General features: G+C 30.6%; 3 protein-coding genes across 10 annotated transcripts in view; 2 read left to right on the top strand and 1 right to left on the bottom strand.

Moving 5' to 3' along the window:
• LOC130443486 (cGMP-dependent protein kinase, isozyme 2 forms cD4/T1/T3A/T3B) overlaps positions 1-3,824 on the top strand; it is a 93,734-nt gene extending 89,910 nt beyond the window's left edge. For all 6 annotated transcript variants that reach the window (XM_056778149.1, XM_056778150.1, XM_056778152.1 and 3 more), the window contains 4 exons: positions 1-335; positions 672-974; positions 2,076-2,247; positions 2,374-3,824. In XM_056778149.1, coding sequence (XP_056634127.1) covers positions 1-335; positions 672-974; positions 2,076-2,247; positions 2,374-2,539 — 976 coding nt within the window. In that variant the 3' untranslated portion in view covers positions 2,540-3,824. The remainder of the gene's footprint in view (positions 336-671; positions 975-2,075; positions 2,248-2,373) is intronic.
• Positions 3,825-4,981: 1,157 nt separating this feature from the next.
• Positions 4,982-8,484, top strand: LOC130442638 (uncharacterized). 2 transcript variants are annotated; one of them, XM_056776934.1, is made up of 10 exons: positions 4,982-5,267; positions 5,324-5,509; positions 5,569-5,752; positions 6,434-6,609; positions 6,728-6,844; positions 6,893-7,036; positions 7,359-7,536; positions 7,592-7,812; positions 7,867-8,029; positions 8,122-8,484. In XM_056776934.1, the coding sequence occupies exons 1-10, from the start codon at positions 5,071-5,073 to the stop codon at positions 8,254-8,256; spliced, it is 1,701 nt and encodes a 566-aa protein (XP_056632912.1). In that variant the 5' UTR covers positions 4,982-5,070; the 3' UTR covers positions 8,257-8,484. The 2 variants fall into 2 exon arrangements, with proteins under 2 accessions (XP_056632912.1, XP_056632911.1); XM_056776933.1 differs by having other exon boundaries at positions 5,031-5,267; positions 6,725-6,844.
• A 796-nt stretch (positions 8,485-9,280) lies between these two features.
• Positions 9,281-26,507, bottom strand: part of LOC130442958 (A disintegrin and metalloproteinase with thrombospondin motifs adt-1-like) — a 43,173-nt gene continuing 25,946 nt past the window's right edge. For both annotated transcript variants that reach the window (XM_056777374.1, XM_056777375.1), the window contains 13 exons: positions 24,654-24,915; positions 24,133-24,238; positions 23,940-24,074; positions 23,776-23,882; positions 12,410-12,552; positions 12,119-12,327; positions 11,878-12,059; positions 11,463-11,594; positions 11,151-11,404; positions 10,013-10,124; positions 9,796-9,956; positions 9,570-9,735; positions 9,281-9,497 (listed from right to left, as the gene is read on the bottom strand). In XM_056777374.1, coding sequence (XP_056633352.1) covers positions 9,367-9,497; positions 9,570-9,735; positions 9,796-9,956; positions 10,013-10,124; positions 11,151-11,404; positions 11,463-11,594; positions 11,878-12,059; positions 12,119-12,327; positions 12,410-12,552; positions 23,776-23,882; positions 23,940-24,074; positions 24,133-24,238; positions 24,654-24,915 — 2,100 coding nt within the window. In that variant the 3' untranslated portion in view covers positions 9,281-9,366. The remainder of the gene's footprint in view (positions 9,498-9,569; positions 9,736-9,795; positions 9,957-10,012; positions 10,125-11,150; positions 11,405-11,462; positions 11,595-11,877; positions 12,060-12,118; positions 12,328-12,409; positions 12,553-23,775; positions 23,883-23,939; positions 24,075-24,132; positions 24,239-24,653; positions 24,916-26,507) is intronic.

The raw sequence follows: 26,507 nt of genomic DNA, 5'->3' as shown, positions 1-26,507 counted from the left end.
AGCGAATCATGAATACGAAGGAGTAGAACTCTCAGATTTGACTATTCTGACAACACTAGGAGTCGGAGGCTTCGGAAGGGTAGAACTTGTGCAAATTAAAGGTCGCCCTTCGAGATCGTACGCGTTAAAACAAATGAAGAAAGCACAAATCGTGGAAACTAGACAACAACAACACATAATGTCCGAAAAGGAGATTATGGGCGAAGCAAATTGCGATTTTATAGTGAAATTATACAAGACTTTCAAAGACGCTAAATATTTGTATATGTTAATGGAGAGTTGCCTCGGAGGAGAATTATGGACTGTATTAAGAGACAAAGGACATTTCGATGATGGTAAGTTTTGAAAACATAAAAATATCACTAAATGTGACCTAAGGTACCTTTTGCATCACTAAATGTGACCTTAGCTACCTTAATCATAACTAAATGTGACATAATCAAACTTGAGATTGTAGATATAATATTGGATTACATAAAAACAAATAACGGTTGTATATTGGCAGTTGAATTTTCTTATATGTCAAAAGTACCATTCTGTATGGTGTCTTGAACTGAGATAATGTTCTTTCGGAATGCATTTTGTAGCTCGAAGAGATGTACAAGTTGGTTTAAGTCAGTGTAGATGAAATATTAAAAATTAGGTGGATCAATGTTTATTTTTTTTTTTAGCAACGACAAAATTCTGTACTGCTTGTGTAGTGGAAGCTTTCGATTATCTACATTCTCGCAACATCATCTACAGAGACCTGAAACCTGAAAATCTCCTACTGGACAATTACGGTTATGTCAAATTAGTGGATTTCGGATTCGCGAAAAAATTACAAACTGGCAGAAAAACATGGACTTTTTGTGGCACGCCTGAGTATGTAGCTCCCGAAGTAATATTGAACAAAGGACATGATATTAGTGCTGATTATTGGTCGTTAGGAGTTTTGATGTTTGAATTATTGACGGGCACTCCTCCATTCACCGGTAAGTGATTTTCTTATTGGAATTTAGTAAGGAAAAAAAGACATACCGGTTTTTATATTCAAAATTCGTCTTAAAACAATTATTACTTGAAGCGTCGTTTGTGTTGAGTGAATAAAACATCCATTGTGCATTTGAACTACTTTTTTTCACCTGAAAATATATATATCAAACATTGTGAAAGCAAAAAACAGAGATGGTTTCAGTGAAACTCTAAAGATGCATTTGAACTACTTTTCACATAACTTGATATCAACCATTTCCTAAGCAAAAAAAATAAATAGGTTTTGTTCAAACCCAAAAGGTACATTTGAACTACTTTTATACATAATTTTCATATCAACCATTGCCGAAGCAAAAAAGAGATGGGGTTGTGACCAAATTCGAAATATGCATTTGAACTTCTTTTGTACATGATAATTTTTATTTCAACCCATACTAAAGTAAAAAACAAACTTCGAACTACTTTTTTACAACAAACATTGCAATACCAAAAAAAGAGATGGTTTCAGTAAAACTGGAAATGTGCATTTGAACTACTCTTAGATAATTTTTATTTCCATCCATACCAAAGCAAAAAAATGGGTTTCTGTGAAACTCTAAAGATACATTTGAACTACTGTTGAATTGCAAAAGTAAAAGAGACGGTTCCAGTAAAAATTGAAGGTTTTTGTTTATTTTACTCAAATTTGTATTCAATGATGATGTTTAGGGAATCTTTAGAAACCTCTTACAGTTCAGGATTTAAAATAAAAGTAGAAATCAAACAGAATCTTCACTTATACTAAAAGAAAAAACTGTCTAACTGTAAAAATCATCATATAATTGGAAGTTGGAGGTTATTACACTCGAAAAGAGCAAGTTGAAGCTGGGGACTGATGTTAGAGATGTAAAATGTCGTACATACTTTACAGGGGACTAAATAAAAGCATTATAAGAATTTTATACACTGATTTATGAACCACATACAGAATAAAAAAGAGATGAATTAATATTTTTATTTACAACTTGACATACAACGATAGATTTCAACAAAATTTTGTATATTTTTTTATCAAAATAATTATCAACGCCCCTCTTATATTAACAATTCTGGTTTTTCAGGTTCGGATCCAATGAGAACCTATAATATTATTTTGAAAGGTATCGATCAAATTGACTTTCCTAGAACTATAACAAGAAACGCACAGGCTCTAATCAAGAGGCTCTGTAGGGATAATCCGGCTGAAAGGTTGGGCTATCAAAAAGGTGGAATTAGCGATATACAGAAACATAAGTATGTACAAACAAAAATTTTTGTTATCGATTTTACTAACACGGTAGTTATAATGAATGTAGTAGGTCAAATGTCAATTTTTTGCTTTTAACATAAACAAACACACTGTATAATAAATTTTTGTAGGTGGTTTGATGGTTTTAATTGGGAAGGTCTCGTTAATAGAACTCTAACCCCACCTATAGTCCCGAGGGTGCAAAACGTAACAGATTCATCAAACTTTGACAATTACCCACGTGATACGGACGATCCTCCACCGGACGATGTTTCTGGATGGGATTGCAATTTTTAGATATTCCTTTTTAATAATGTTTTAGGCTTTTTCTAATTTTTCAAATATACTATAGCCAATTTTGGGAAAATCTATTTTTTTGTGCATCGAATGCTTCGAAAATTGGACCCATGTTGATATTTTGGTGCCTTAAGATGATAATTGTCTATTGTAACACTTTATCTGTTAAAGATTTGTAATTATATATATACATATATAAAAAGTTTTTAAATATATATTTTTATATTGTAAATTATTTCTTAATAAAGTGCCAATATTTTTAAATAAAAAATGAGTATAAAGGAGACGGTGACGTGTGTACATTGTTTTTCGACTTTCTTGTCATTGTCCATTGCCCATTAACAGTAGTGGATGTATCAGCAGGCTGCCTCAAGAGGCGGCACATTTCAAAAGTTGAGTTATTACCATCTATTGTAATGAAATAATGAAAACTTGCCCTGTTCAAGAACATACTTTCAAAGCTACATTTCATTTGAACGGATTTCAATAAAAGTTCCGGATCATTAAAGAACAGATTCAAGTAAACATTCATCCAAACTTCGATATAGCACTTCGTATGGATCTGTGTCCACCGGCGACAAACTATTTAAGTGAGAGAAGCTTTTCTTGCTTGAAAACAGCGAAGAAATATTCACGATCGACTTTAAGTCAAGAAAAGTTAAAACCTTTAGCTCTTTTATGCACAGAATCATATCTACTGAAAAAGATTTCATACGACGATATAATTAATGAAATCGTGTATTGAAAAGCCACAAAAATCAAGATTGAAATAATATCTTTGCTGAAAACAATCGAGGAACTTACCAGAAACCAGCAAATCATAAAGTTGAAATTTTATTGATAAAAAATGTAATTGGGATAATTGTAAATCAAGATATCAACTTACAAAGGTGAGTAGAGGAGTTAAAATATGAGTATTCTAATGACAATGACTCTGTAAATCCACCACTGTCTAATAATCTCTTTTTTTCCACAAGCACAAGCAGTTAACAATATAAAGTACCATAAAAAATGATTCTATGTTTAAATCAGTGCTTAATGTGATCTGATTTTATCATTCAAGGGTTGTTATGGAAAGATTTTTTTATATATAACCTAATAATTACATATTAAGTATGAAATGTTGACTACAATATGTGTGATTTTCTATACATGAAAGTTACCCAAAATCTCCTTATACGTGTAAATTTAGCAATAAACTGTGAATAAATTTTGTAATTAATTGCAATATAGATAGTTTAAAACAATAATAACATTGTATTATGAATTTGTAATAAAAGTTTTATTTTCTTTTTCGACTTTTCTTTCTCCTCGATTAATACAAAAGAAAATACATATATTTTGCATACAAAATATGTTGAAGTTACTTCTTAAACTAGAGAATCACTTTTAAAACCTTAATATATATATTTAAAAAAAAAGAAATTTCAAATTACTTACTTTCTAATAATGAAAAATATGATAAAATGGCCGCGTCAAAATGTGACTATAAAATATCCTGTTTCTGTAGTTAATCCAAACTACTCAGCTTAATATAAATAATAAGAATTAATCTCAAATATTATCATTCATAATTCATGTATTAAAATTTAATAAAACACTGTTTACCTCGTTTAATTCTTTATAAAAACTTTTCGCCTAATATCTGTATTAATCAATTAGATTCAATTCATAAAAACGGTTTATCTTCTTCTTTTTTTTTATTTTTTAGACTCTTACTTGACGTTATTTGGCCAATTTGATTTTCAAGAATCAATTTTTTTGTATTTTTGCGTATCAAATTAAGTACTTATTTGAAAAAATCTACTGGCGAAGATAAACTAAATGGTTTCATTTTGAAGTTTGTACATCCAGACATTCCACTAAATGATGAAAATATATTGAACCAATTGGCTCTAAAGCCATATAAGCATTGTCTAGATATCATATTGTAAGGGAATATCTCAAGTTTAGTGTTATAAAGTAAATTTCGTTTTTAAGTAAAATGTGTTTTAATAATTCTACAATAAAGACAATGATCTTCTGCCTATATTTGGTATTTGTTTTGTATCCAATTTAAAATAACTGGAATATACCTGAAAATATTTAATAATGAACAAAAAAACAATTTCGGAAGCTTTTTGGACGTAGGGTTCGAAAAAAATTTTGCAATTGTCTGTCACATTAGGTCCCAAACCATCCCCAAATAAAAATTCTCGGTGCGCCACTGCATGTAACTATACGGTCTATGGGTTTTAGATAAAATCGATTGGGTAAATTCGTATCGATTATTTCATTAAAAAATTGATCAGTGATTTTCGATAATAATATTAATAATAAAAGCCGGATCAAAATTTACGGTTTTGGAAAACTATAGGTTAAATAAAATTAAAAAAGTTAAAAAATTTTAATGAAAAAAAAATATACTCAGCCGCAATATGTGTAAGAATAAGATTTGACGGTAATAAAAAAGAAGAAGACAATGACAGTTGTTTATTTTGAATTTTTAAAAACTGGTTTTTAGTTGTTAGGTCTAAAACAGCCGAGTTAAAATGGATTTAACATCGAACATGAGAGAAGATGATCTATTACGAGTTTTAAACGAATTAAACGTCAAACTTTGTAATCTTAATCCAAACGTAGTGAAAGCATGGTTTGATTCAGATGATGCCAATGTGAAAGATTTATTAAACTGGATGTGTACTTCACTTTCCAAACATAATTATATTTCACCACTGGAAATAGCAGAGTAAACACAATAAATATATAAAATTGATTATTACTACTTTGTTTGCATTATTTTAGATATAATTCCATAGATAATCCATTAAATAATGATGAATTGGAAGTTGAAAAAGAGCAATTAGATACGTTATATCCCGGTATATTCGACGTTGATTACAATATAATAGAATTAGAATTTCTTGAAGAAGATTTGTATCTAGCTCGAAATGAAGAAAGGAAACTTGATGAAGAGATAGAAAAAAATAGGTATTTATTTTATTGAATTTACTTGAAAGATAAATATTATATGTATTTGTATATTTTAGGAAATTGGAGCAAAAACTTACTGAAGAATTGACAAAAAAAGTTAAAGAAGAAATAGAATCTTCTGTTAAATTGAGTAATAGTCGAAATAAATGTTTTTCGTTAAGTGAGAAATTAGATAATTTTAATTTGATGATACATAATCAACTATTGAAGTATACAAAGGTTCTAAACCAGTTTGAATACGTAAGTATTGCAAATATTCTTATTACTAATAAATATAATTAATTGTATTATCGTATTTGTTTAGATACTTCATTTTTATCACAATTTTAATAGTTTAATATCATTATTTTTGAAGTAAGTCATCAATTTCGGACTAGTTTAGAATTTATTATGAAACAGGACGTTTTTAAATAATTTTGTTATTAAAATTTAAAAAAAATGCGTTTTTTAAAAACTATTTGTGTTTCTCATGGTTACTTATACGAATGTATGAACCTTTTATGTACGAGGTTTGTCCATAAAATAAAGTCCCCAACGAATTTTCACCATAAAAAACATGTTTATCGACATTAAATATTGGAAAGCTTAGATTTCCTTCAATTTTACGACATAATCGTCTTCAGATCATTACATTTTTGCATCTTTTATATGTGAGTTGTGTAGAGTTTAATCATAGAGTATAATTAGGATCTTAAATGGAAGCTCAAACTTTCACAGCTACCAAGACAAGAATAAACGTTGTAAACAGCTTGTAGAAGAGAGAACTGGGAGAAAGGGAGCCAAGCTACACGCCAGTCTGGCAAAATCTAGCATAACAACGTTCCTAGGGTCCACAGCTTCTTCGGAACATTAATTTATGGACAACTCTCGTATTTAAAATTATTTTACCAAATTTAGTGAAATGAAATATTGTGCTTGTAGAGTGCATCTCCAAATTTTATAAACAATTTCAATATTGATTGCTACGAAGAAAAAATTAATAATTTATTTTATTTATTCAAATCGACAATAGTAGATAAATCTCGAGGAAGTAATTTACATTTAACAATCTTAATGGATGATACAATTGCTAACGATTTAGTCAATATGAAACATCGGTGAGTAATCATAATATACTGTATACAGTGTGTCCCTAAAAATCGCAAAAATGAACAACTTTGTAATACCTCAAAACCCAAGCACTACATTTGACATTTTATGATTTTTTTTCGGCAGAATACTACAAAGTCGCCGTGGATATTTAGCTAAAATATTCGAAATCGAAAAGATAAAAGCGAAGTTGTCGTACTTGGAAGATATATGTATAGATAAGGTTTTGGTCAGCGATGAAAGGTAAGGTATACGATTTCTATTCTACTCGTTGCAATTATCCCTTTTCAGCCTGTTGAATGAAACTATAGTTTTGAAATTGGAAACGAAACAGAGATTATGTGAAATGTTGGAGGAAGCAACTAAAAAATTCGCCGATAACCGAATAGCTGAAGTGGAATTGAAATACATTGAACAAGAAGTAGAATCTCACAGGTAAATCACAATTTTTATATTAATTCATTGTATTAAGTCAGGTGGAAACATATGAAATGTTTTTTTAGTGTTATTAGCACTTGGATTTAATTATTCTATTATAATTTACATACCTCAACATTCCTTAAACATTTTCTACTACAAGTTACATACTGTAACATTCCTTCCATTATTATGATTATAACAGGGGATAAAAGGTTTTATTCCAAGCTGATTTTGTCTCGTATTTCTTTTTCGAACTGCTTCTTCTTCTTCCGATACCTTTTCCCTCAATTCATCTCCGATATCTTTTAGAAATTTTTGTGGAATGATTAAATTTTAGGGCCCATTTAAAGAATTTAGAAGAACTCGAAGGATCTTTGAGAGAAATGTTGGCACATTATTATTTATTATACACAATGTATGAACAAGAAAAAAAAGATTTGGAGAATTATAAAAATTTATTTAAGAAAACCATAAATTACATTAATAAAGATATGAATAACTGTATAACGAGGACTGTAAGTAAAAAATTATTGTTTAATTTTCCATTTCCAGTGATTGAATTATTTTAAGGAAAAAATGAATAATATCATCGATAATTTTAATTCAAACAATAATCGAATCAATCTAAGATTCATCGCACCCATTGTAAAAATACTTTCACCGAATGAAAATAATTTCGATTTAAACAGAGCTTTCGAACTTGTTTCGGAATTTCATACAGAAATAGATTTTTTGGAATCGAAATTATTCGGACAAGGTTTCGATAAATTCAAAATAACCGGTCGAGAATTGTGAGTATTTCGATTTGTTTATGAGTAAAAGTGTGTTGTAAATTTGATTTTTAGACGGGAATCTATCAAAGTGTTTCGAAATTTTTTGATAAGCGGTCCGACGTACCGCGTACTTCTGATACCTAGCGATCTACTAATATTGATACGTAAAGTGGAGGATCTTTTAAAAAAGCAGCTGGAGTCGGTGAAATCCGCCATTAATATAGTTTCTTCTTCGGTAAACGCATTTTTATTAACAAGTCAACTGCCAAATACTTTTTTTTGCATTTTCCTCTAATTATGTTGATAAATTTTTTTTTATTTTTTTAGAAGGAAAATATTACAAAATGGCAAAATTACAAACGTCAGTTATGGATGTACTTCTGTGCTGATCCTAATAGATTGAATTATATTTTACAAGAGATTCAAGAGGAAGTTGAAAAATCGCACAATAAAAAATTTTAATTTTCTATTCGAAATCTAATAATTTGTATTTTAAATAAACTGAATATTATCTAAAAATTGTGTTTTATTTACCAATTAAACAAATTTCTATACACCATTTAATAAATATTTGATTAGTCCTATTTATGATCAAACACAATTTCACTTAATTCAAAATCGTTTTCTAATTTTAACCATAGATAAATAATTAAATTTGAGACTATACCACAAACAACATATCTTCTAGACGGTTCACATATTAAAAATTGGGTTTTTCGACAACTTTTAGTAGGTTAAATTGTGTGATACACAGTTAAATATCACTTTTAACCATAGAAACCCAATAAGAAAGTCGACTCTCATCAAAATTTCAACAAGACATAAAAATGTGTCATTACTGTCAATTGTCAATCTAAATTTCCGAAACGCGTTTGTTCTAAATGGGGAGAATTGTGTAAAATTCAATGCTCAATATTAAATTATCGTTTGTGTAGAAAACATTTTTTGGAAAGAGATTTTACAAATTTCAATAAAATACATTTGAAGTATAAAGCTATTCGATTTATTATTGCCTATTATCCATAAAACATATACAATAAGAAGGTCAGCTTGAATCTAAATTTCAACAACACAAATTTAATTCTGTCACTTACCTAGAAATGTGTCATTACTGTCAATTGTCAAGATAAATATTCATTTTAAATTTCCGAAACGCGTGTGTTCTAAATGGGGAGAATTGTGTAAAATTCAATGCTCAATATTAAATTATCGTTTGTGTGGAAAACATTTTTTGGAAAGTGATTTTATAAATTTCAATAAAAGACATTTGAAGTATCTATCCGATTTTTTCGTACCTTCCATAGAACGTAAATAATAAGAACGTCAACTTGAATCTTAATTTCAACACAAATTTAATTCTGTCACTTACCTAGAAATGTGTCATTACTGTCAATGTCAATGGTCAGGATAATAAATAATCATTTGTATTGTAAATAGGAGCACTTCCCAAACACTGTAAGTATATTTGGTATAATAAAATAAATAATTGCATGAGCATATAAAATTTTATTAAAAAAAAAACTATCCAACTACCAATTTATCTAAAATAAATCACAAAATAGGAGCTGGCATTTAAGCTAAATTTACATATTCATCACTGGTTGACAACTGGACATGACTTTGAGGCATATTTTTATCTTCAAGCATATTTACATGAACTGGATTGTTTAAATCTATATTAAATTCATTTGAGCTAAAATTACCTAAAAAAAAACATCGATTCACTCAAGTTTTTTCACAATAAGGTTAAAAACATTTTTTCTTTGTATTGTTACCTGATAGAATTCTGTGTAAGTCTTTTATAATATCATCGAGCTGCGTCTGATTCAGTTTCATGCTGATCTTCGTGGAGGTATTATTATACAAAGATCTCTTCGGTCTAGAAAGTAGAGCTAGAGTAAATTCGCTTTCCGAAAGCGGCGTGTCATCGGTACCGAATTCCTAAAATATTTTAGATGAAATTACTCGATAATATAGAAGAAGATTTAGTATATTTCTTACGAGGCACTTTCCGCTGACACAATACGCCTTTTTGGTAGCGGCCATACCTTTAGAACAATCCGTACCGAATGGGAACCAACCGTCTTCACCGTTGACTAAATAAAATCTGTGGGAAATGAAATCGTCTTGGCAAGCTACTCGACACGATCTATCAGGATCCTCTGTCATAAAAAATGATTTGATCAAATTGAATATTTTCTCCTATCAGAAAACTTACCAACTGCCGGTGATATTTGCATACCAAGACCCGAAAGTCTTCTCACTTTTTCTTTGTATTTAGAACATATCATTGAAGCGTGTTGATAGGGTGTTTTCACCCTACTACACCCCTGAAAATATATCACGTTGGAGAAAAGAATATAGAACACTGTAAAGTCTTTTGTGTATATAAAAAAAATAACTATACTGATCAAATTTAGATTTAGCAAAGAAGAAGATCTATATCTACACTTGTGAGTAAAAAAATCGACACCCCTGCAAGTCACTGCCAAAAAAACTGTTTTAATTTCACTATAAAACTGTTTTCCCAATGACAGTCTTTTTATTAGTTATTTAGTTTTTGCGAGGACGGTTGGTACGCTTGATATCACTAGTGGGAGGCTCTGGATTTTTATAGAATCAATTTATGGGAGATTTTTTACGTTGTCTACATTCTAGAAACCGAATTATCGAGAAATCCTTTTTGTATAAATAGGTGCTGGGTTATTAGCGACGAAATCAATGAATAGTAATAAATTTCAGTGTGTAGTTTAGTAAATAGTGTTTAGTTAAGTGTATTAATTATTTAATGCTTCTAAATCGTTTCGATTTTAGGTTTCTTCTGTTTTAAAATTAGTTTCTTTTACAATTTTCTAAATACAGACAAAATATGATTTTGATAAAGACTAAAATAAGTCGAAACGTCAAATTTTTATATCTGTCTTTAAAAAATGATTAAAAAAAACTAATTTTTGAATCAAAAGACACTTAAAATCGATAATATTTAAAGGCATGTTGCTGTCATTGATATAGAATCAATTTATGGAAGATTTTTTTCGTTGTTTACATTCTAGAAACCGAATTATCGAGAAATCCTTTTTGTATAAATAGGTGCTGGTGTATTAGCGACGAAATCAATGAATAGTAACAAATTTCAGTGTGTAGTTTAGTAAATAGTGATTAGTTAAGTGTATTTAACGTGAGTGTTTAAATAAATTAAGTAGGTAAGTAATAAACGTGTGTATAACCAAGTTATCGTCTCGATGTCTGAAGATGGTCTTCGAAACTAGCGTTAGACAATGTAATTTCGAGTATTGGAGTAAATAGTGTGTTCGGCATGAAGTAATTCTCCGAGAATAATAGATATAGATACTTACAAATTTATCCGGTCGACATAACTGAATACTGGACCTGTTGTACTTTTTATTTTTGACTAATCGTATCCCCGAACCGGGCGATATACAATTATAATGACAACCGCTGGCACTTTTCCATCTAACAGCACCTTCTCGTCCCCTCAAACCCGTCCTCCAACTCAAATCATTATCGAATCTATCGTTCGGACAAAAATCCGGAGATTGCGCGAAAGCCGCTTCCTCCAAAGGATCGCAAACGAATTCTTCGCATCTACCTAAACAAAACCAAAATCGTTTCGAATTTAATCGCGAAAAATTTTCATTTGGACGCACCTTTGATGCAATAATTCGATTTCCCGTATCGGTTTCTTCTTATTTGGCAAGTAGTACCGTCCGGAAACGTCCATCCGCGACTTCTGGTGCTTCCGTTACGTTTTTCACACCAAACAAGGCACGCTTCTTCGGCTAAAATAAACGCGTCACTCAATAAGTCGTCCGACCGCGCCAACTGTCAAAAAACTAGCGAAGTTTCATGACATTTAGGTTAGTCAGTGACAAGTGACGGTAATTTATCGAATCGTGTGCGTTCTGGTCGTCCAATCGAGTTTCAATTGTGTCCAAAAGGGGGAAAAACAATAGAGAAAACCATATAGAGACAAATACGGGGCAGATCTAAACCCCGGTGATTACTTACCGCGAAAAAATGATCGCCGATGAGAAATTTGGCTCGAATCGGCGAAAAACTTACCGTCCGAACTGATTTTTTGCATTCCCGATCCCGTTAAATCGCCGTCGACTTCCTTAGCGCGAGTACAAATTTTATCGGCGAATTCCTTGATCGTTAACCTCGGTACGTTCGAACATTGTTCGGCTATGCAAGTTGAGTGACGTTGCGATGGACCCTCGCAGTCGGTTCCCGATCCTTGCGGTCTAACAAAACGAATCAATTCCGAGTTTTTTTTTTTTTTTCGCGTATTCGGTCTACTTACCTGGGGTTGTTGCAAACCCTTTCGGATACCATGATGCCGGTACTACCCGATCTGAGTCTGCCTTCCTCGCCGAATAGACAACCGGAAGCGCAATCGCCGGATCGTTTCCATTTGCTCCATCCCCCGTTCGCTTGGCCCAGCCTCGTGGCCGACGTGTACGCCGAGGATAAAATCAGTCCTTTGAGGACGCATTTTCCGCCTCTGCACCACTGGAAAACGGAAATTTTCTTTATTTTTTGCCCCGTTATTATTGGAAACGACTGTGATTACGAACGGAAGAATGTTTCGTACCATGTTGTCGCCGCATACGGTGCCTTCGAGTGCCGGATGTGACGTCCACGTGTATCTTTCCCTTTCGCAATGTAAATCTCTGCAAACGTCGTTCAGGGGTTGTTGACCGGAATGTCTACTTCCTTTGCCGTATTTCAGCATACCTGACATTGAATAAAGGGCAATATTCACTAGACGATAATGGAATTGAAAAATATCTATGAGCTAATATGGAAAATTGTACATTCTAAGTTCGTTTTGGCTCATCGATTTGGCTCTCGTAACAAAAATGTTATTTCACGGTATATGAATACAATATTGAGTTAAATTTTATTGTATTTTGGATCGGTATTACTTTTTTATGTACGCAACTTTCTCCATAACCCCGGTATATAATATTTTTTACATAAAAAAGTCGTTAATTTATCATATTTTGAGAAAAACGAATTTCAAATTGAATCGGTTAAATTTCGAAATAGTTTTTCTCGTATAACTTTCTTCATAACCCCGGTATATTATTTTATTTAATCAAAAATGGATTTTCGTAGTATCCGAATACAATTTGAGTCGTTCATTTATCATATTTCGAAACGGACGATTTTCAAATTGAATCGGTTTCATTTCGAAATTGATTTTCTCGTATAACTTTCTTCATAACCCCGGTATATTATTTTATTTAATCAAAAATGGATTTTCGTAGTATCCGAATACAATTTGAGTCGTTCATTTATCATATTTCGAAACGGACGATTTTCAAATTGAATCGGTTTCATTACGAAATTGATTTTCTCGTATAACTTTCTTCATAACCCCGGTATATTATTTTATTTAATCAAAAATGGATTTTCGTAGTATCCGAATACAATTTGAGTCGTTCATTTATCATATTTCGAAACGGACGATTTTCAAATTGAATCGGTTTCATTACGAAATAGATTTTCTCGTATAACTTTCTTCATAACCCCTGTATATTATTTTATTTAATCAAAAATGGATTTTCGTAGTATCCGAATACAATTTGAGTCGTTCATTTATCATATTTCGAAACGGACGAATTTCAAATTGAATCGGTTTCATTTCGAAATAGATTTTCTCGTATAACTTTCTTCATAACCCCGGTATATAATTTTATTTAATCAAAAATGGATTTTCGTAGTATCCGAATACAATATGAGTCGTTCATTTATCATATTTCGAGACGGACGAATTTCAAATTGAATCGGTTTCATTACGAAATTGATTTTCTCGTATAACTTTCTTCATAACCCCGGTATATTATTTTATTTAATCAAAAATGGATTTTCGTAGTATCCGAATACAATTTGAGTCGTTCATTTATCATATTTCGAAACGGACGATTTTCAAATTGAATCGGTTTCATTACGAAATAGATTTTCTCGTATAACTTTCTTCATAACCCCTGTATATAATTTTATTTAATCAAAAATGGATTTTCGTAGTATCCGAATACAATATGAGTCGTTCATTTATCATATTTCGAGACGGACGAATTTCAAATTGAATCGGTTTCATTACGAAATTGATTTTCTCGTATAACTTTCTTCATAACCCCGGTATATAATTTTATTTAATCAAAAATGGATTTTCGTAGTATCTAAATACAATTTGAGTCGTTCATTTATCATATTTCGAAACGGACGATTTTCAAATTGAATCGGTTTCATTTCGAAATTGATTTTCTCGTATAACTTTCTTCATAACCCCGGTATATTATTTTATTTAATCAAAAATGGATTTTCGTAGTATCTGAATACAATATGAGTCGTTCATTTATCATATTTCGAAACGGACGATTTTCAAATTGAATCGGTTTCATTTCGAAATTGATTTTCTCCTATAACTTTCTCCATAACCCCGGTATATAATTTTATTTAATCAAAAATGGATTTTCGTAGTATCCGAATACAATTTGAGTCGTTCATTTATCATATTTCGAAACGGACGAATTTCAAATTGAATCGGTTTCATTACGAAATTGATTTTCTCGTATAACTTTCTTCATAACCCCGGTATATAATTTTATTTAATCAAAAATGGATTTTCGTAGTATCTGAATACAATTTGAGTCGTTCATTTATCATATTTCGAAACGGACGAATTTCAAATTGAATCGGTTTCATTACGAAATAGATTTTCTCGTATAACTTTCTTCATAACCCCGGTATATTATTTTATTTAATCAAAAATGAAGTTTCGTAGTATCTGAATACAATTTGAGTCCTTCATTTATCATATTTCGAGACGGACGAATTTCAAATTGAATCGGTTTCATTTCGAAATAGATTTTCTCGTATAACTTTCTTCATAACCCCGGTATATAATTTTATTTAATCAAAAATGAAGTTTCGTAGTATCTCAATACAATTTGAGTCGTTCATTTATCATATTTCGAAACGGACGAATTTCAAATTGAATCGGTTTCATTTCGAAATAGATTTTCTCGTATAACTTTCTTCATAACCCCGGTATATAATTTTATTTAATCAAAAATGGATTTTCGTAGTATCCGAATACGATTTGAGTCAATTATTTATAATATTTCGAAACGGACGAATTTTAAATTGAATCGGTTTCATTTCGAAATAGATTTTCTCGTATAACTTTCTTCATAACCCCTGTATATTATTTTATTTAATCAAAAATGGATTTTCGTAGTATCCGAATACAATATGAGTCGTTCATTTATCATATTTCGAAACGGACGATTTTCAAATTGAATCGGTTTCATTTCGAAATTGATTTTCTCGTATAACTTTCTTCATAACCCCGGTATATTATTTTATTTAATCAAAAATGGATTTTCGTAGTATCCGAATACAATTTGAGTCGTTCATTTATCATATTTCGAAACGGACGATTTTCAAATTGAATCGGTTTCATTACGAAATTGATTTTCTCGTATAACTTTCTTCATAACCCCGGTATATTATTTTATTTAATCAAAAATGGATTTTCGTAGTATCCGAATACAATTTGAGTCGTTCATTTATCATATTTCGAAACGGACGATTTTCAAATTGAATCGGTTTCATTACGAAATAGATTTTCTCGTATAACTTTCTTCATAACCCCTGTATATTATTTTATTTAATCAAAAATGGATTTTCGTAGTATCCGAATACAATTTGAGTCGTTCATTTATCATATTTCGAAACGGACGAATTTCAAATTGAATCGGTTTCATTTCGAAATAGATTTTCTCGTATAACTTTCTTCATAACCCCGGTATATTATTTTATTTAATCAAAAATGAAGTTTCGTAGTATCTGAATACAATTTGAGTCCTTCATTTATCATATTTCGAGACGGACGAATTTCAAATTGAATCGGTTTCATTTCGAAATAGATTTTCTCGTATAACTTTCTTCATAACCCCGGTATATTATTTTATTTAATCAAAAATGGATTTTCGTAGTATCCGAATACAATTTGAGTCGTTCATTTATCATATTTCGAAACGGACGAATTTCAAATTGAATCGGTTTCATTTCGAAATTGATTTTCTCCTATAACTTTCTCCATAACCCCGGTATATAATTTTATTTAATCAAAAATGGATTTTCGTAGTATCTCAATACAATTTGAGTCGTTCATTTATAATATTTCGAAACGGACGATTTTCAAATTGAATCGGTTTCATTTCGAAATAGATTTTCTCGTATAACTTTCTTCATAACCCCTGTATATTATTTTATTTAATCAAAAATGGATTTTCGTAGTATCCGAATACGATTTGAGTCAATTATTTATAATATTTCGAAACGGACGAATTTTAAATTGAATCGGTTTTATTTCGAAATAGATTTTCTCGTATAACTTTCTTCATAACCCCGGTATATAATTTTATTTAATCAAAAATGGATTTTCGTAGTATCCGAATACAATATGAGTCGTTCATTTATCATATTTCGAGACGGACGAATTTCAAATTGAATCGGTTTCATTACGAAATTGATTTTCTCGTATAACTTTCTTCATAACCCCGGTATATTATTTTATTTAATCAAAAATGAAGTTTCGTAGTATCTGAATACAATTTGAGTCCTTCATTTATCATATTTCGAGACGGACGAATTTCAAATTGAATCGGTTTCATTTCGAAATAGATTTTCTCGTATAACTTTCTTCATAACCCCGGTATATAATTTTATTTAATCAAAAATGAAGTTTCGTAGTATCTCAATACAATATGAGTCGTTCATTTATCATATTTCGAAACGGACGAATTTCAAATTGAATCGGTTTCATTTCGAAATAGATTTTCTCGTATAACTTTCTTCATAACCCCTGTATATTATTTTATTTAATCAAAAATGGATTTTCGTAGTATCCGAATACAATATGAGTCGTTCATTTATCATATTTCGAAACGGACGATTTTCAAATTGAATCGGTTTCATTTCGAAATTGATTTTCTCGTATAACTTTCTTCATAACCCCGGTATATTATTTTATTTAATCAAAAATGGATTTTCGTAGTATCCGAATACAATTTGAGTCGTTCATTTATCATATTTCGAAACGGACGATTTTCAAATTGAATCGGTTTCATTACGAAATTGATTTTCTCGTATAACTTTCTTCATAACCCCGGTATATTATTTTATTTAATCAAAAATGGATTTTCGTAGTATCCGAATACAATTTGAGTCGTTCATTTATCATATTTCGAAACGGACGATTTTCAAATTGAATCGGTTTCATTACGAAATAGATTTTCTCGTATAACTTTCTTCATAACCCCTGTATATTATTTTATTTAATCAAAAATGGATTTTCGTAGTATCCGAATACAATTTGAGTCGTTCATTTATCATATTTCGAAACGGACGAATTTCAAATTGAATCGGTTTCATTTCGAAATAGATTTTCTCGTATAACTTTCTTCATAACCCCGGTATATTATTTTATTTAATCAAAAATGAAGTTTCGTAGTATCTGAATACAATTTGAGTCCTTCATTTATCATATTTCGAGACGGACGAATTTCAAATTGAATCGGTTTCATTTCGAAATAGATTTTCTCGTATAACTTTCTTCATAACCCCGGTATATTATTTTATTTAATCAAAAATGGATTTTCGTAGTATCCGAATACAATTTGAGTCGTTCATTTATCATATTTCGAAACGGACGAATTTCAAATTGAATCGGTTTCATTTCGAAATTGATTTTCTCCTATAACTTTCTCCATAACCCCGGTATATAATTTTATTTAATCAAAAATGGATTTTCGTAGTATCTCAATACAATTTGAGTCGTTCATTTATAATATTTCGAAACGGACGATTTTCAAATTGAATCGGTTTCATTTCGAAATAGATTTTCTCGTATAACTTTCTTCATAACCCCGGTATATAATTTTATTTAATCAAAAATGGATTTTCGTAGTATCCGAATACAATATGAGTCGTTCATTTATCATATTTCGAGACGGACGAATTTCAAATTGAATCGGTTTCATTACGAAATTGATTTTCTCGTATAACTTTCTTCATAACCCCGGTATATTATTTTATTTAATCAAAAATGAAGTTTCGTAGTATCTGAATACAATTTGAGTCCTTCATTTATCATATTTCGAGACGGACGAATTTCAAATTGAATCGGTTTCATTTCGAAATAGATTTTCTCGTATAACTTTCTTCATAACCCCGGTATATAATTTTATTTAATCAAAAATGGATTTTCGTAGTATCCGAATACGATTTGAGTCAATTATTTATAATATTTCGAAACGGACGAATTTTAAATTGAATCGGTTTCATTTCGAAATAGATTTTCTCGTATAACTTTCTTCATAACCCCTGTATATTATTTTATTTAATCAAAAATGGATTTTCGTAGTATCTCAATACAATTTGAGTCGTTCATTTATAATATTTCGAAACGGACGATTTTCAAATTGAATCGGTTTCATTTCGAAATAGATTTTCTCGTATAACTTTCTTCATAACCCCGGTATATAATTTTATTTAATCAAAAATGGATTTTCGTAGTATCCGAATACAATATGAGTCGTTCATTTATCATATTTCGAGACGGACGAATTTCAAATTGAATCGGTTTCATTACGAAATTGATTTTCTCGTATAACTTTCTTCATAACCCCGGTATATTATTTTATTTAATCAAAAATGAAGTTTCGTAGTATCTGAATACAATTTGAGTCCTTCATTTATCATATTTCGAGACGGACGAATTTCAAATTGAATCGGTTTCATTTCGAAATAGATTTTCTCGTATAACTTTCTTCATAACCCCGGTATATAATTTTATTTAATCAAAAATGGATTTTCGTAGTATCCGAATACGATTTGAGTCAATTATTTATAATATTTCGAAACGGACGAATTTTAAATTGAATCGGTTTCATTTCGAAATAGATTTTCTCGTATAACTTTCTTCATAACCCCTGTATATTATTTTATTTAATCAAAAATGGATTTTCGTAGTATCCGAATACAATATGAGTCGTTCATTTATCATATTTCGAAACGGACGATTTTCAAATTGAATCGGTTTCATTTCGAAATTGATTTTCTCGTATAACTTTCTTCATAACCCCGGTATATTATTTTATTTAATCAAAAATGGATTTTCGTAGTATCCGAATACAATTTGAGTCGTTCATTTATCATATTTCGAAACGGACGATTTTCAAATTGAATCGGTTTCATTACGAAATTGATTTTCTCGTATAACTTTCTTCATAACCCCGGTATATTATTTTATTTAATCAAAAATGGATTTTCGTAGTATCCGAATACAATTTGAGTCGTTCATTTATCATATTTCGAGACGGACGAATTTCAAATTGAATCGGTTTCATTACGAAATTGATTTTCTCGTATAACTTTCTTCATAACCCCGGTATATTATTTTATTTAATCAAAAATGAAGTTTCGTAGTATCTGAATACAATTTGAGTCCTTCATTTATCATATTTCGAGACGGACGAATTTCAAATTGAATCGGTTTCATTTCGAAATAGATTTTCTCGTATAACTTTCTTCATAACCCCGGTATATAATTTTATTTAATCAAAAATGGATTTTCGTAGTATCCGAATACGATTTGAGTCAATTATTTATAATATTTCGAAACGGACGAATTTTAAATTGAATCGGTTTCATTTCGAAATAGATTTTCTCGTATAACTTTCTTCATAACCCCTGTATATTATTTTATTTAATCAAAAATGGATTTTCGTAGTATCTCAATACAATTTGAGTCGTTCATTTATAATATTTCGAAACGGACGATTTTCAAATTGAATCGGTTTCATTTCGAAATAGATTTTCTCGTATAACTTTCTTCATAACCCCGGTATATAATTTTATTTAATCAAAAATGGATTTTCGTAGTATCCGAATACAATATGAGTCGTTCATTTATCATATTTCGAGACGGACGAATTTCAAATTGAATCGGTTTCATTACGAAATTGATTTTCTCGTATAACTTTCTTCATAACCCCGGTATATTATTTTATTTAATCAAAAATGAAGTTTCGTAGTATCTGAATACAATTTGAGTCCTTCATTTATCATATTTCGAGACGGACGAATTTCAAATTGAATCGGTTTCATTTCGAAATAGATTTTCTCGTATAACTTTCTTCATAACCCCGGTATATAATTTTATTTAATCAAAAATGGATTTTCGTAGTATCCGAATACGATTTGAGTCAATTATTTATAATATTTCGAAACGGACGAATTTTAAATTGAATCGGTTTCATTTCGAAATAGATTTTCTCGTATAACTTTCTTCATAACCCCTGTATATTATTTTATTTAATCAAAAATGGATTTTCGTAGTATCCGAATACAATATGAGTCGTTCATTTATCATATTTCGAAACGGACGATTTTCAAATTGAATCGGTTTCATTTCGAAATTGATTTTCTCGTATAACTTTCTTCATAACCCCGGTATATTATTTTATTTAATCAAAAATGGATTTTCGTAGTATCCGAATACAATTTGAGTCGTTCATTTATCATATTTCGAAACGGACGATTTTCAAATTGAATCGGTTTCATTACGAAATTGATTTTCTCGTATAACTTTCTTCATAACCCCGGTATATTATTTTATTTAATCAAAAATGGATTTTCGTAGTATCCGAATACAATTTGAGTCGTTCATTTATCATATTTCGAAACGGACGATTTTCAAATTGAATCGGTTTCATTACGAAATAGATTTTCTCGTATAACTTTCTTCATAACCCCTGTATATTATTTTATTTAATCAAAAATGGATTTTCGTAGTATCCGAATACAATTTGAGTCGTTCATTTATCATATTTCGAAACGGACGAATTTCAAATTGAATCGGTTTCATTTCGAAATAGATTTTCTCGTATAACTTTCTTCATAACCCCGGTATATTATTTTATTTAATCAAAAATGAAGTTTCGTAGTATCTGAATACAATTTGAGTCCTTCATTTATCATATTTCGAGACGGACGAATTTCAAATTGAATCGGTTTCATTTCGAAATAGATTTTCTCGTATAACTTTCTTCATAACCCCGGTATATTATTTTATTTAATCAAAAATGGATTTTCGTAGTATCCGAATACAATTTGAGTCGTTCATTTATCATATTTCGAAACGGACGAATTTCAAATTGAATCGGTTTCATTTCGAAATTGATTTTCTCCTATAACTTTCTCCATAACCCCGGTATATAATTTTATTTAATCAAAAATGGATTTTCGTAGTATCTCAATACAATTTGAGTCGTTCATTTATAATATTTCGAAACGGACGATTTTCAAATTGAATCGGTTTCATTTCGAAATAGATTTTCTCGTATAACTTTCTTCATAACCCCTGTATATTATTTTATTTAATCAAAAATGGATTTTCGTAGTATCCGAATACGATTTGAGTCAATTATTTATAATATTTCGAAACGGACGAATTTTAAATTGAATCGGTTTTATTTCGAAATAGATTTTCTCGTATAACTTTCTTCATAACCCCGGTATATAATTTTATTTAATCAAAAATGGATTTTCGTAGTATCCGAATACAATATGAGTCGTTCATTTATCATATTTCGAGACGGACGAATTTCAAATTGAATCGGTTTCATTACGAAATTGATTTTCTCGTATAACTTTCTTCATAACCCCGGTATATAATTTTATTTAATCAAAAATGGATTTTCGTAGTATCTGAATACAATTTGAGTCGTTCATTTATCATATTTCGAAACGGACGAATTTCAAATTGAATCGGTTTCATTACGAAATAGATTTTCTCGTATAACTTTCTTCATAACCCCGGTATATAATTTTATTTAATCAAAAATGGATTTTCGTAGTATCTGAATACAATTTGAGTCGTTCATTTATCATATTTCGAAACGGACGAATTTCAAATTGAATCGGTTTCATTACGAAATTGATTTTCTCGTATAACTTTCTTCATAACCCCGGTATATAATTTTATTTAATCAAAAATGGATTTTCGTAGTATCTAAATACAATTTGAGTCGTTCATTTATCATATTTCGAAACGGACGAATTTCAAATTGAATCGGTTTCATTTCGAAATAGATTTTCTCGTATAACTTTCTTCATAACCCCGGTATATTATTTTATTTAATCAAAAATGAAGTTTCGTAGTATCTCAATACAATTTGAGTCGTTCATTTATCATATTTCGAAACGGACGAATTTCAAATTGAATCGGTTTCATTACGAAATTGATTTTCTCGTATAACTTTCTTCATAACCCCGGTATATAATTTTATTTAATCAAAAATGGATTTTCGTAGTATCTCAATACAATTTGAGTCGTTCATTTATCATATTTCGAAACGGACGAATTTCAAATTGAATCGGTTTCATTTCGAAATAGATTTTCTCGTATAACTTTCTTCATAACCCCGGTATATAATTTTATTTAATCAAAAATGAAGTTTCGTAGTATCTCAATACAATTTGAGTCGTTCATTTATCATATTTCGAAACGGACGAATTTCAAATTGAATCGGTTTCATTTCGAAATAGATTTTCTCGTATAACTTTCTTCATAACCCCGGTATATAATTTTATTTAATCAAAAATGAAGTTTCGTAGTATCTCAATACAATTTGAGTCGTTCATTTATCATATTTCGAAACGGACGAATTTCAAATTGAATCGGTTTCATTTCGAAATAGATTTTCTCGTATAACTTTCTTCATAACCCCGGTATATTATTTTATTTAATCAAAAATGAAGTTTCGTAGTATCTCAATACAATTTGAGTCGTTCATTTATCATATTTCGAAACGGACGAATTTTAAATTGAATCGGTTTTATTTCGAAATAGATTTTCTCGTATAACTTTCTTCATAACCCCGGTATATAATTTTATTTAATCAAAAATGAAGTTTCGTAGTATCTCAATACAATATGAGTCGTTCATTTATCATATTTCGAAACGGACGAATTTCAAATTGAATCGGTTTCATTTCGAAATAGATTTTCTCGTATAACTTTCTTCATAACCCCTGTATATTATTTTATTTAATCAAAAATGGATTTTCGTAGTATCCGAATACAATATGAGTCGTTCATTTATCATATTTCGAGACGGACGAATTTCAAATTGAATCGGTTTCATTACGAAATTGATTTTCTCGTATAACTTTCTTCATAACCCCTGTATATTATTTTATTTAATCAAAAATGGATTTTCGTAGTATCCGAATACAATTTGAGTCGTTCATTTATCATATTTCGAAACGGACGATTTTCAAATTGAATCGGTTTCATTACGAAATAGATTTTCTCGTATAACTTTCTTCATAACCCCTGTATATTATTTTATTTAATCAAAAATGGATTTTCGTAGTATCCGAATACAATTTGAGTCGTTCATTTATCATATTTCGAAACGGACGAATTTCAAATTGAATCGGTTTCATTTCGAAATAGATTTTCTCGTATAACTTTCTTCATAACCCCTGTATATTATTTTATTTAATCAAAAATGGATTTTCGTAGTATCCGAATACAATATGAGTCGTTCATTTATCATATTTCGAAACGGACGAATTTCAAATTGAATCGGTTTCATTTCGAAATAAATTTTCTCTTATAACTTTCTTCATAACCCCGGTATCGAAATCATTTTTTAAAAACAAACAAAAATAAATAAATTTATAATGAAATATTCCGATCCCTGTCATTTTTCCAACCAAAATTTAGGGAAATTTAGTTTTACAAACGCAAAAATAAAACGCTTCAATCAATTTATAGGTTATGTAATTAATCAATATTATCCATGTAATTTCCGCTACTTTTTACTAAAGAAAATCGTTCCAACTAAAATCCTAGTAAACTCAAACTACTCACATTGATGATTCGCATCGAATCTTTCCCCAGGAAGCGCCCCTTCCGCACTATGATCAAGTTTACCGGCTGAACTACTATGATCCAATAGACATCTGGATTGTGGAGTACTGCAAACAAATATTTCCATACAAATAACAATGTTTTTCGTTAAATAATCCACTCACTCCAAAAATTTTTGCAAATATCGTCTGCTGCAGGCGGACCACGTGATTTTACCACTTCCCAATGTAGGAGACATTATATAAGTACTAGGATCGCAATCGTTCTCGGCCAGAGGACCGTCGTGCCTCATTCCCAAACTAAAACACATCCGACGTTTCACGTTATGACACTATTTCCGTATCGAAAATATCTTACTTATGTCCAATTTCGTGCGCTACAACATAAACGCTCTCGAAATGTCTCCCTTCGTTTACTGTACAGCTACTGGTGGCTGTACACATCCCAGCAACCGGAGCCAAGCCTACAATTCACAGAAAGTCGAATTACGAAGATTCGTTCTCGTGGAAATCGATCCCCAAGAGAAGTGGCCACTACACCGTACCGATTTAACATCTATAGACTTTTTCTTAGACGCATCGCAAACCCTTCAACTTAAAAACTCGGTACACTGCATGAGAGTATTGAGGGCATTAAGTTATCGATCTAAAAGCGACCTAACCTCAAAATATCACCGAATTTTTTTAATTTGTTAATTGATTTCAAAAAAAAAATCCGTAAGTACACGATTTTATAACTTATCACATTTAAATTATTACAAAATCCGAACTGGATGTTATTGAATTGAAAATTTGAGGTTAGGTGTTGATTGAACGTCTGTGCCATCTATCGGTGGCGCGAAAAACTTTTTCTAGCGATCGGCGGTGTGTAAAACTCACCGACTACTTGATTGGATATCTTTCCATGTTTTCCTCGAACGTATAGATCCAGTCCGGTTAAAATAAGGGCGTGATCCCAGTGCAACGGTTGGCTGTCGCCTGCTGGATTTTTGGTTCTCTGCCAATTGCAGAAATTCGAAAGGAATCTGTCGATATCCGGTGGTCTGATTAGACCGGGTACGTCTTCTTTTAAAATTTCTAAACGTTTTAAAACGAAATTTACCGGTCGTCCTAAACTAGGGTCGTGATACAATAACTGTACCTGTAATGGAAGATATATGCGATGACATAGTGTTGACTGTTACGACACTTCATAATGTTGCGCAAATTAACCGCCACAATGATAAAATCACCTTACAGTAAACCGACTATAACTAACTGTGATTAAATCACGGTATTTCAAAGCCAACATCACCTACAGTGATTAAATAACGTCGTAACGAGGCCAGTCATCTTTAACTGTGACTAAATAACTGTTAACCATCACTAGTAGTTCACAATACTGTTAAATTGACTGTCATAATGCTTTAGAATTAACCGCCACAGTGATAAAATCACCTTACAGTAAAGCGAACATAACTAACTGTGATTAAATCACGGTATTTCAAAGCCCACATCACTTAAAGTGATTAAATAACGTCGTAACGAGGCCAGTCATCTTTAACTGTGACTAAATAACTGTTAACCATCACTAGTAGTTCACAATACTGTTAAATTGACTGTCATAATGCTTTAGAATTAATCATCACAGTGATAAAATCACCTTACAGTAAACCGACTATAACTAACTGTGATTAAATCACAGTATTTCAAAGCCAACATCACTTACAGTGATTAAATAACGTCGTAACGAGGCCAGTCATCTTTAACTGTGACTAAATAACTGTTAACCATCACTAGTAGTTCACAATACTGTTAAATTGACTGTCATAATGCTTTAGAATTAACCATCACAGTGATAAAATCACTTTACAGTAAACCGACTATAACTAACTGTGATTAAATCACGGTATTTCAAAGCCCACATCACTTACAGTGATTAAATAACGTCGTAACGAGGCCAGTCATCTTTAACTGTGACTAAATAACTGTTAACCATCACTAGTAGTTCACAATACTGTTAAATTGACTGTCATAATGCTTTAGAATTAACCATCACAGTGATAAAATCACTTTACAGTAAACCGACTATAACTAACTGTGATTAAATCACGGTATTTCAAAGCCCACATCACTTACAGTGATTAAATAACGTCGTAACGAGGCCAGTCATCTTTAACTGTGACTAAATAACTGTTAACCATCACTAGTAGTTCACAATACTGTTAAATTGACTGTCATAATGCTTTAGAATTAATCATCACAGTGATAAAATCACTTTACAGTAAAGCGAACATAACTAACTGTGATTAAATCACGGTATTTCAAAGCCAACATCACTTACAGTGATTTTATAACGTCGTAACGAGGCCAGTCAGCTTTAACTGTGACTAAATAACTGTTAACCATCACTAGTAGTTCACAATACTGTTAAATTGACTGTCATAATGCTTTAGAATTAACCATCACAGTGATAAAATCACTTTACAGTAAACCGACTATAACTAACTGTGATTAAATCACGGTATTTCAAAGCCCACATCACTTACAGTGATTAAATAACGTCGTAACGAGGCCAGTCATCTTTAACTGTGACTAAATAACTGTTAACCATCACTAGTAGTTCACAATACTGTTAAATTGACTGTCATAATGGTTTAGAATTAACCGCCACAGTGATAAAATCACCTTACAGTAAAGCGAACATAACTAACTGTGATTAAATCACGGTATTTCAAAGCCAACATCACTTAC

This window comes from Diorhabda sublineata, chromosome 4 (genome assembly GCF_026230105.1).
Source record: "Diorhabda sublineata isolate icDioSubl1.1 chromosome 4, icDioSubl1.1, whole genome shotgun sequence".
NCBI classification, from domain to species: domain Eukaryota; kingdom Metazoa; phylum Arthropoda; class Insecta; order Coleoptera; family Chrysomelidae; genus Diorhabda; species Diorhabda sublineata.
Note: the sequence above shows the minus strand (reverse complement) of the source record. Positions and strands in the feature narration are given on the sequence as shown.

Coding starts and splice junctions, on each gene's coding strand:
- LOC130442638 (XM_056776933.1), top strand. CDS start 5,071: ATGGATTTAACATCGAACATGAGAGAAGATGATCTATTACGAGTTTTA. Junction 5,753..6,433: donor TTCTAAACCAGTTTGAATAC/GTAAGTATTGCA, acceptor TTGTGCTTGTAG/AGTGCATCTCCAAATTTTAT. Junction 7,813..7,866: donor AAAATAACCGGTCGAGAATT/GTGAGTATTTCG, acceptor TTTGATTTTTAG/ACGGGAATCTATCAAAGTGT.